At 39.1% G+C, this 12,199-nt stretch overlaps 1 protein-coding gene across 1 annotated transcript in view; it reads right to left on the bottom strand.

The window, feature by feature from the left end:
- LOC103315901 (protein white) overlaps positions 1-12,199 on the bottom strand; it is a 501,432-nt gene continuing 489,233 nt past the window's right edge. Inside the window, exons 11-12 of the mRNA XM_031928240.2 lie at positions 430-565; positions 1-345 (exon numbers count right to left, since the gene is read on the bottom strand). Coding sequence (XP_031784100.1) covers positions 236-345; positions 430-565 — 246 coding nt within the window. The 3' untranslated portion in view covers positions 1-235. The remainder of the gene's footprint in view (positions 346-429; positions 566-12,199) is intronic.

Genomic DNA, 12,199 nt, shown 5'->3' with positions numbered 1-12,199 from the left:
TAACCATAGAAGCGTAGAAACATTTTTATTTTAAAGTATTGTTCTAAATACAAAACTATTGAGCAGTCCACCAACTTCTATTACACGAGTTAGATTAATTATCGACAATCGCTCTACCACTGATTGCGGATACTCAAAGAAAGGTTCTAACTTTCAGTACAAGATGGCAAAATTGTAGCCAGGTACTTCAGTAGATGTAAGTCACATTAAAATTTTAAATCAGCATTTGTCAAACTTACCCAATTTGCAAAAATATACCACTGAATATTAGAGTTACAAAATCTATTGGTACAGATAGTAATGATGCCGCATTAACAGATTCGAAAACCGCTGACATTAAATAACCTATAATGAGTAAAATTCTATACATTTTTTAAACTTCTAATGCAACATCTTGATTAAATTAATAATAAAATAAGATGGATTTACCAATAGCTGATGCAGAAAAGGCACTTAATATGATCGGAGTAATAAATAATAAGAAGTTCTCATAATTTTCATTAAAACCTACGACAACATAAATAAAACTTGAGTAAATAAGTGGTTGAATTATTGCACCTGGAATCTGAAAAAAATCACAAAATTTTCAGGACATGTAAATAAATAAAATACGTTTATATATATTAAATAAATATAAGTTTAGATATAATTATTGAATATGCGTACGCTTACGGATGCAAGCAAAGTATAAGCTAGTCTCGTTGATAAACATACGCGAAAGCGGACACATCAGGCTCGGCGCGAAGTTAGCTGCGCGACATGAAGGCGAGTCCGCACGACGCAAATTAAGCACGCGCGCGTAACGATCAGAAGGCAAGTCCGCATGAGCGCCGGCCGCGGCAGCCCAACAAGCAATTCAGCCGAAACACGCCAGGCGGCGGGCGCAGCGCACACTTGGTGCCGCAAACACACTCGCCCTACATACACGCACAACAGCGCACACATACATGCCGCGATGCTTTATATGGCTGACCGCGCGGCGTCGGTAGCAGTTGAACTGGAGCTCCCGATCCGGTCAGTACCGTGAACACAAAATACTGCAAGGAGAGTCAGAGTTGGACCACAGCCGACGAAACCGTCTCGTGTAGACACATCGTGACGTATCTCTGCACCCTATGCCACTGTGCGCGTACAGGATTGAGGAAGTAGCAAAACGCTCACCGTCGATTCGCCGAGTCCGCTCACGTCTCGGTAAATTTGAGGTTAACCTCTCACTTTCGAAACAACCTTTACGCCGACGTCTCTCGACTCCTTTTGTCACTGTGCGCGCACAGGAGGACGAGGCCAGCGACGAGGATCCGCAGAGTCGTATTTCCACGTCTCCGCAAGTCCGAGGCTAACCTCAAAACACTGTGATATCGATCCGACTGCCACTGTGCGCACACAGGGCAACCGAAATCATTATAACGCAGCGCATTTGGATAGACGTAGCCGTGCGCACATGACTCCGTCGCAACCGCAATGTAAACCTAACCTCAAATCATCGTCATCACATAACTGTAATCGCACTGTAGCTTTATAGTCGCACCAAAATATTGTAACCGCGCCGATTAAATTTACTTAACTTGTACAGGCGAAATCTTCCTAACCACCGCGGTAGATTATTTCCGTTACAGGTGGGCCTTAATGTAACTTACCCTTAAACCTTTTCCCCAACCAAATCCTGGATCCAACTGATTGCTCAATGCCGGGAAAAAGTAGAAACGTTACATGGTGTTCGGACAAGGACCTGTTTAGGAAAATTTTGCCTAAAATTTGCGATAGACTGTAAAATAAAAGCCACTCGAAAAAAGCCGGATAATTTCTTTTTTTGTGAAATGAAAGTCAGGTGGATATACCGCCTCAATAAGGCGCAGCTTACCGCCAAACTTCAGGGAAAAATCCTCGATAGCGAAGGGTCTGTAGTAAAGCTTTGCCAACGTCTAATACGATACGCCCGGAAGAATCTGCGTGAATTCACCGATAAACAAGAAAATCCAGCGGGTACGATGAAGAAGCCGATTTAAAGCAAGATTTGGAAATGAAACGCTCTGAACTAATCCAACGAACCCTTGAAAAAACTCGACGAGAGGAGGCTCGTCCACACCAACCGGAGATCTTCCAGAATTGTTACCGAGCGAGAATAAAATTCTCGATCAGATACGCAAGTGGAACTGCCATTTTCAAGAAAGGGACGTCTACACCTTTTTAGAGAGGGTTCGAGAATTACAGGCATCCTATGGATTTACCAGTGAACAATTTTTGCAGGGAGCCCTGGAATTACTTTGAGAAGAAGCCCTCCAGTAGCAGCGTAATTACGCCAGCGACTGTCGTACCTGGGAAGATCTCGAGGACAGACTCAGAAACTTCTACCTGTCGAGCGGGGAGCGACGCAATCTAACCAGGCAAATCGCCGCGAGAATACAGAAACCCAACGGAAACATAAAGGCTTACTGCAACGCTCTAACGACTCTAATAAGACGTAAAGGAGGATATACGCTGATAGAACAACTCGACAACTTATATTATAACATGAAACTCGAACTACAGTTGAGAGTACGCAGAGAAGAGATCCACGATGTTCCTCAGCTAATACAACGAATGGAATACGAGAATATCGCCACTAAACTATGCGTATAAGAACGGAAAACGGCATCAACAGTGCATCCACGAGCAAGAACATCGGAACAACCGACTACTATAACCGAGCCAGGTGCTGTTGGCACTGTAAACAACGCAGACATTTCCGCTCTGAGTGCAAAAATAAACCACGAAAGTTCTGCTCCGCTTGCGGAAAGGATAGCGTCCTCACCAGAGCTGTCATGGATTCCCGGACCGATCGGGAAACGTCCAGAGGGGCGGCTCTACGATAGCGAGGGACCGTTCTGAGACGACAGATACCTCTTAAGCGTACAAATAAACAAATATACTGTGTTGGCATTTGTCGATCCGGGGACAGTTAGCTTATTTGTAATGCCAGAAACCGTAATAATTGGACAGAAAAACGGATGGTCCCATGGAAAATAAGAAACCCACGCTACCCTTGCAAATGGATCAACAACTAAACAGACAGACTACAAAGAGGGTAAAGCAACAACCCTGGGAGCCACCTTTAGGAACAAGTTCATAATAATGAAGGGACTATGCCACGAGATACTGCTGGGAATGGATGCTCTACGTAAACTGAACATCCGCCTCATCGTAGCCAAGAGGGAATTACAGCACAACCAATCCACTACATCAGTGCTATTAATCAACGACATCGGCATCCACACTGAGAGAAATGTAGAGTTAGAATAGCCGTACATTTTTCTGTGGATTAGCTCCACAGCTGATTTAGCGGTGGACTCAGGCAGATTTTACCGGAGTTAAAGCCGAACTGAAACCAAATTAGGAGAAAAGCCATTTTTGCAAAAAATTAATATCCTGGTACAGGAGGAGGTTCATACCACAGGTGGCCAAGGAAACTGACCCTCTCAACAAACTCCTGAAGAAAAAGTTAAAATAGGAATGGGGATGCGAGCAACAAGAAGCTTTCCACAAACTCTAAGAAGACCTAGTGCGAGCACCAGTCTTAGCATGCCTAAATTTCTCAAAAACATTTGTATTACATACAGATGCCAGTAACGAAGGACTAGGAGTGGTTCTGACCCAAGAAGAAGAAGAATAAGAGCGGGTTATCGCCTACGACAGCCAATCGTTGAACCAGGCCGAGCGGAACTCTTCAGCGACCGAAAAGGAATGTCTTACCATAAAATGGGGAATTTAGGAGTTCCGCGAATACCTCAAAGGTTATCATTTTGTCGTACATACCGATCATCAATCTCTTAAATAGCTCGAAAAAATTGACAATCCGTCTGGCAGATTAGCACGATGGGCAATGTAGTTGTCACAATGAGACTACGAGGTCGAATATCAAAGAGGGAAGATAATACCATCGCAGATGCTCTGTCCAGACAACTAGTAGCAGTGTGTAACATCGACGTCAAGACGAGCTGCACTTGGCATACGAAGAAGTTGAGCAACACCCAGCAGGACCCAAAAAGTTACCCGAAATATTGCATCAAGAATGGAGTCCTACACCGCCACATTCTACAAACACTGGACTTAACGATACAGATACAACCGAAGACTGGAAGATCTGCGTACATACCGAAAAACAAGCCGACATATAAAAGAATGCCACGATGACCTTACCGCAGGACACTTGGGCGTAACCAAAACACCAGAACGATTGGCCAGAAGATACTACTGGCATGGTATGCTACAAGGTAGCGCAATGTCCAAAGCGATAGAAAAAGACGCACGTGGTCGTAGCAAACCCTGCGAGCAAGAAGAGAGGCCGTCCAAGGAAGAAGGTGTATACGGCTAGGCGTGCGAGGCCTACGCCAGAGAGCCCTAGAGCTGAGATCGACACTGTGAAGAGAAGGCATGGTAGTCCGAAGGGTTCACTCAACCGCAGGCATGAAGCAACGAATACTAACCCGTCGACGTCACCGTGAAAAACGCGCGCACAAAGGGCTGCGAACCTTAATTAGGAAAATTTGTCTACTTAGGTTATGAATCCCGAGGAGTTGCAAGCTGCCTACGAGCGGGTGATGGCCGCACTGGCCAGGGAGCAAGCGCAAACTTACGTGGTCATTCGTGAGGTAGGCGAGAGGGAGGATCCTTGGAGCCTCTTTCACTTAATCATTCTTTACTTAAGAAATATATTTTGTTATTATTAAAAATATAAAAACGGACTCTTTTCTTGCCCCTTTCCCCTATCCTGATCCTGGAACCGACTGACTATCCAGTCTCTTGGGGAAAGTTAAACCGTTACATTAATAAATATTAAAAATTGAAATTATGCCCTGTTATATAAAAAATAGCGGCTGAGTAACAAAACAAATAACATTTTAGGTTTTTTAGTTTATTTGGCTTTGGTACATTTTGGTTTTTTCTTTGGTATAAGTTGATCACTTGTAGATGCAGCCTTTTTCCTTTTATTCGGTGTAATATTTTTCTTCTTTTTAACGGATTCGCAATGCTGAACATGAAAATCTTGTTCATGATCCGGAGCATAAGAAAGCTTTGACAACTTCCTTTTCTCTCTAGTTCTTTCTTTCTCTACAGAATCATTTTTATTAGGTTGTTTAGTCATAAAAAACATTCGCGTTGTTAAATAAAAAGATATTATCCGATGCGTTAATGTTTCCTTGTGCTGCTCGTAACCGACCGACGGAAGTGATGCTAATTTTTGACATTCTGACGTTATTTGAAACAGAGTGTCGGCATGTATTTGTCCTGAATTTATGACCTTTAGTGTTGTCCTTTCCAATACATTGATTAATTCAAATAAGTTAGCAGATGGTTCACACAAATAACCTTTCGTACGAATTTGAATAAGCTTATATGCCTCTGATATAGTTTCTTTTTTCTCTGCAGACAATATAAGCGTCGCTATGCAGTCTTCGCAAAGGCTACATTTTTTTCCCGATTGCGTTTTAGCAAAACGTGTTCCTTTGCGCGAAGCCTGCAACGAACGCCAAAATATAATCGGACGTAGAGTATTTAAAATAGTCATGCTCTTCGAGAATTTTCGCAGCTTTAGAAAGCGTATCGGAGTGCAATCCTTTATCGAGAATCGTGTCGATTTGTGCATCCTACTGTTTTCGTCGGTCATCATCATCTTTTATGTCTTTGATATTTAACAAGACATCAACGACTTCCCCTCCAGAACCATTGGGTGGTTTTATTAATGAATACGTGGAGATGAGCTTATACATCTGTATAAAAAGAGCGGAGTCAGGGTGATCATTTGACCCACAACAATGCCACATCAATCAAAAATTTCGCTGAAAAAATTATTTTGTCATTTTTTCACTGCAGAGTTTTCAAAGCTTGAAGAGATCGCGCATTTAATAATTTATATATTTATATTGCTGGCCGAAATGTTGTACATAACTACCTCTAAGTTGTCTTGGCTCAATCTCGATGTCATTAAGTACTTAAAACTACGAGAAATTTACATATTTCCAGAGCTCCACACAGTGTTATTTTAAGACCATAGCATGTCGAATGGGTGATAAATTCAAAGTTATTAGCTTGATTTTTTGCCTCATTTTCCCATTCGTGTAAAAATTGCAAAAAAGATTCTATAGTCTATAAAGAATGATATCGTCATATAAGAATAGGTAATTTATTAATGTATAGTTTATTTATATATGACCCATTATACGTGTAGTTTCAATTTTGTATACACATACAATTATTCGTTTTAAGTATAAGGCTACTGATATAGGAAATCGACGGCGGCTGAATAAGAAAAAATATCAATTTAGAACGCGGTTGTGAAAAACACCAACTTGGCATTAATTGTTCCTTCTATAACTCAACTATAAATCGGATGTACTTTGTAAAAAAATCATTTATGATTTTAATTTTTAAACAAATGACAAGTTAGCATTTTTAATCTGTTGTCGAAATGATAAAACTGCATAATACCTTGTACATATCATTTCCTGGTTTTAAGTTATTTATGGATGTCCGGCTATTCATTGCCGTAATTAATGATTTGACTCTTCGGCAAAATTTAATAGAACCATCGCACTCTTGTAAGTTAGGGTGATCATTTCTTAGCAACTTCATTGCGTCAGAAGATCCAAAAAAACTGCAAAAAAATTTGTTAATAATGTGTTATTTTACACAATAATTGTGTTTTTTTATAATATTGCTGTTCCCAATGAAAAATACTACATGTATGTTTTAAATTTACTACAGTCCTCGCTAAACTGCATTACGTTTGCGATAGCGCATGTTTTATCTGACTATTTGTTTATTTCTTGTATTTACCTGAAAAGCTAAAACCACATTCATTTTTTATAATACTGTGGTTTAATGTGCTCTTCCCTCAAATGATAATTTATTGTTAAATTGTAATCTTTTGGATTCTCTACTTTTAATACTGCATACCAGTGCTTTACTTGTATAATTTGTGCATGTTATAAACTTTCAATGTACTCTCTACCGACGTAGTTGTATTCGAATGAATTTACCCAGACTTGGTCGTACTCGCTAAGCTTTGAAAAGAAATTGCGTAAGCACTTGATTAAGTGTGGAAAATCTGAAAAAAACCATAAACGTCGAGGCGGGTCAACTACGTGTTCAACACTAACGTTTTTTTCCGTCACTCCAAAGAGATCTCACATAGCGCGATTCCAGGATGCGTCATCATTTGCTATGCCATCAACTTTTAGCCCTGCTCGTTCAGATAAAATTATGGCTTCCATAAGGATCTGATGCAGCACCGTTCCATTTGCACTATCCTTACTCAAATAGCATCCCAATGCTTGGACCAATTTTTCTTTAAAAGGCTGGAACATAATGACTAGTGCGTGGTCGTCTTTTTGTCCTTCTTGGTACTTTGGAGTGTATTTACCAAGGTTTGTGAAACCTTCCATCTTCAACTTTTGTCGATCAAAAGACAATGTTTTTGTCAATTTCATTTTGTCGACCAAAAGTATGCCTATTAAATAAAAAAGATTTTTAACACTCCGTGAGTTTATTAATCGTATTTCGCGCGAGTACTTTCAATCAGACGAAAAACTGCATCACGCATAATGGCTCTATATCTTTTGTCACCTCTGACCCTTTCCTCTTGTAAACACCTGTAATTTCGTATAGGAGGAAAAAAAATGTTATTTTACTGCGATGCAGAGACGAAAATATCGAGAAGGTCGGTGAAATTGTGCGACGATTAATTTTACGACGGCTGATTTCAGCGAATCGATGAGAACTAGATAATGCGCTCAATTTTAACTTATGTATTTTTCGAATCAGTCAAGTGAGAAACGACGAGAAACGAGACTCCATATAAAAAAATGATTTTCACTTATGTGATAAACGCTTTATTTAGAGGCGAGGGGTAGTGTGTGCATAGCGAACTACAATCCCTGCTAATTACTTATATCTCCATAAATATAGCGCACGCAATGAGCTTGAGCAGATAAGTATGCAGCGCAAGGACAAAAATCCAATCACCGAACAGGCGAGCTCTCTTATTCTTGGCACCGTTATTTAAAAATAGGTGAACTATCAATTCTTGTAGCGGACTCTCGTGTGTGTGTTATATATATTCAAATAACTCACGAATTTATAAGGTCTTGCTCGTATATAAATATTCACAGCTCTCGATGGAGCGCTCGGCGACTCTCGAGTCGTTATCTCGACGTTATTATCAATTTACACATTAGCAGATTGTATCTTTATGTATTACCCTGCGTAATGAGAAGTCGAGAGTTAATTGAACACCCGCGCTCAATCTCGTTGCGGGACGCGAGCGGCAAAGATGCTCGCTCTCCCCTTGAATTATATAAAATTTGGATAGCAGGATCGCGTACACGCTGACCCGCCGAGTCAGTGTTTATCTCGGGACGATGCAGGCGAGATAAACTGGCGTGATTTCGTAGCTCCTGAGAATCAGGAGTATGAGCGTACTGAATGAAATCGTCGCATTGTGGAAGTTTTCTCTGCTAGAGCTTCGGTGCTAGAATAATATTTCACTTTTACGCGATTTTCATAACAAATACTTCTTTACGTACTTTTAAAGGTTGAATAAGCCGATAATCCGTTCCCGAGGTAGCACCGTGAATTGAGCAAACTTTAAGAGCAGTTGTATCTATCTAGCCACCTTATTGAATATAAAAACAAAAACTTACCACGAACATCTATTGGATCCATGCTCGCCATTTTCATTTTTAAAATTTCAAACGTTTTATCATCGAAACCATAAGTGCCTTTGATTAACTTGATATACCTGCTTAATGTCCCTAAACATGGCAACGCTAAAATTTTATGCGTTCTCGAGTGTTTATAGGTTTTGCGACTCTTGATACGTAAAAGCAAGCATTCATATATCCAATGATTTGTGTATCTGTTACCTCTGCTGTCCTTTTTTTGTCGAAGCATCAAAGCATGCTTTTACTGCAGCCTGTTGACTTTCTGGTAACATGTCACACGCTTTTTTTAATGCGTCTTTATCTGCTCTTCAACATTCAACTTGTATGCCTTTAATTTTTTGTTTCAATACGTCAATCTAAAATCGATATATTATATAAATACGTAAATATTATTTAAACGTCTAACTCAATGGAAGTGTATACCTTTCGATAGAGTCTTTTTGATTTTTGTTTGAGATCTTTTGCTCGCACAGCGTATTTTTTGCGATACCCTTACAGCTTTTCTGTTTTTTGCTTGAAGGTACTCTTGATTAATTTTTTACGCATTTCAGCACATTCACCGCAGCGTGTTTCTTTTGGACCAGGTGAATGCCGATTTTTGTCGCGAATTGGAAAACTAGGACATTTGTTCGATCTGCAATAAAATAATAAAAGTTACGTTCTCGTGTGCGGAGATGCGTGAAAGTAAAACACTTATATGAATTTGTCTATATGCACAATAATAGAAACGATATTATACTTGTTAATGCCGTCGATTTTTTGGCAAAGAAATACATTATCGGACACGTATGCTATCAGCTTCGTAATATCATTAGCAGTTTTTAATTCATCCATGTAATCTATATTGATTGAAGTCTCTTTTATGTAAATCTGTAATTATTAAAATTTATTTGTAATTGTGATTTTTTTAAATAGGAACCTCTATTTTAGACCTTGGAATCGGATAGAGCGGAAAAAATTATGTCGCAAAGTATATTTTAAGTTTGCTTTGGTGACCTTGAGAAGGTCAATTCAAGGTCAAATAACAAAAAATCTGCTAAACAGCTGTTTGTCTGGTTTTATTTTACTGATGTCGAAAGATGACCTTGACAAAAGTTGAAGGGAGCAAAAGGGGCCATCTAATGACACCAACACCTTTGACCTTGAACTCGATTTTCAAGGTCATTGTATTTTTTTAACGGGAACCCCTATTTTTGACCTCGGAATACGGAGCAGCGGAAAAAATTACGTCGGAAATGACATTTCAAGTTTGCTTTAGTGACCTTGAGAATGTCAATTCAAGGTCAAATAAGAAGTATCAGCCTAAGATTGTTTTCCTTTCAATTTTTTCGTAGAATTATCATTTTGTTATTGTAATAAACATTAAGAGAATAATTGACTTAAAATGTGATTATGCTTTGCTGACTTAAGGTCATTTTTCGTTAAAATTAGTTTTTCCATGGTTTTTGGTCGTGGTCGGATTAAAATGAAACACCCTGTATATATATATGTACTCCTATTATTTAAACCTAGTTATTATATTGCAACATTTCTGTTCTTTTTTTCAGATCTACAATTTTTTCAACACTTACAACGTGTAACTTCAGAATTTTTAAAATCTGTTTCACGAGCTTGTACAGATTTATTTTGCTCGATTTTTTCTCCAATGGCTATTGTGATAGAAGATGCGACATCTAATATTGCAAAATATTATAATGTATATTGTTAATTGTGTTGTTATTGTATTGTATATTAATGCATTTTTTGCATTTTATTAGAACGATATTCGTTAAAACAGTCATTTGATCATAGTAACTCACTACTTGAGACTTCTCCTAGTTGCGATTCGTTGCACGCCAGCATGCATTCAGTGGTCTTTTTTGGTTGGTCCGCTACTAATGTTACAAGGTCTACAGCATCACTACCTTCCACTTTTTCAAGTTTCTCGCCTGTTACCCTTTCATTATCCTTGTTAATTAATGATATACCTGTTAATATTAGTATAATTGGGGTTGTAACATCCATGTTTAAAGCAATTCATCAAACCAACTATATCTTTGCAGTAAACTAAGGAAAATTCTTCATCTTTAGTGAAATAATCACGATATTTTCTTATCTCTGTCTCGGTAGTAAGAAACTCGAATTTTTCCAGCTTCATTAGTATTTTCTTTTAGCCATGAAGCCAAGTACTCCGCCCCATCCTTTGGTAGGCCCAAATCGCGTATGAGATCATTCACTTTTTCTTGTGTAAGTGGACCTTTCTCCTTCTTAGCATTATAGGGGATGTATTCCTCGTCACTTGTATCACTTGTACTAGCAACGTTATTGTCTTCATCAGGCGATTTTTCTTCTTCCGCAATAACATCTCCTTCCTCCATTTCTTCTTCTATCATTTCATCTTTATCGTGTCTTTCTAAATTTTCCTCAAGATCCATACTTCCACTTACGTACGTACCCAGTGGATCTTCTTTTATCAATTGACGATTCATATATAGGTTTCGTGACACTTTCAACGTTAGCGTAATTAATGTGCGACTTGATTTTACTATTAACTCCATGTAAATTCGTATTACAAAAATAACAGTCTTCTTTCCTTAAAGGTTCCTTCCATATCGTAGGCACTTTCATTTTTACTTCAGTTTTACCATTTTTGCCTTTCTGTAGCATTTTCCTACATATTCCGCATATGATTTTAGGAACCCAATCAAATTCGTCAATTTTCATGTCTAAGTCAAACATGTTCTTGTACTGCTCTTTAATATTTTGATTGATTTTTCTTCTATTTTTTGGGGTCTCATACTTGCCACAAATGTAGCAAAAACTATCCCGTTTTGCTATAAGGCATTCTTGGTCACCAGACCTCAAGTGATAAATTCTTGTAGTATTATACTCTTCGAAAGCCAAGTTTCCCACTAACAAAGAGCTGCGGTCGCTCGATGACTACGCCTGCGGGCCCGCTTGCTCACCCTGACCAGTCGCCGATACTGGGGTTCCGAATCCCTGCATCGTAATTTTTTGCTGTTTGTCTGCCATGACGGCTCTAAAGCCTTCACCCAGGGGTTTAGCCGACCGAAAAAAAGAATCGGTCGTTTCCCACCGTCACCACGTGGAGGTACCCTGGGGGCAAACAAACAGCATATCCATATCCGTTCGTATCAAGTAGGAAATACAAGTGATACAAGTGAGATGAAGATTACTGTAACATGACTTTGGAAATCTTATGGGAAAGAAGACCTTAACACAAACCCAAGATAGCCAACATCAATCGTTTTAGTCTCTAGCTTTCCTACACTCACTATGCGCGACCTCAGATACTTCCCGCTCATTTCGTTCCCTCGAGCATTCAATTTTTCCCGTATTTATGCTGTTTTGCAGTACATGCGACGCTAAAGGACCTAGTTGGATTTTAATTATTATTTTTTTTAATATATATTCATGATTAAGTAAAACTTACTGCGTATGACGGTATTTTGCGGTACAGGGCATTCTACATAGTAGACATTAGCGCTATTTTTTGTGCT

The sequence above is a fragment of the Nasonia vitripennis genome (genome assembly GCF_009193385.2).
Source record: "Nasonia vitripennis strain AsymCx chromosome 4 unlocalized genomic scaffold, Nvit_psr_1.1 chr4_random0005, whole genome shotgun sequence".
NCBI classification, from domain to species: Eukaryota; Metazoa; Arthropoda; class Insecta; order Hymenoptera; family Pteromalidae; genus Nasonia; species Nasonia vitripennis.
The sequence above is the reverse complement of the archived record's forward strand: the minus strand, read 5'-3'. Positions and strand labels throughout refer to the sequence as shown.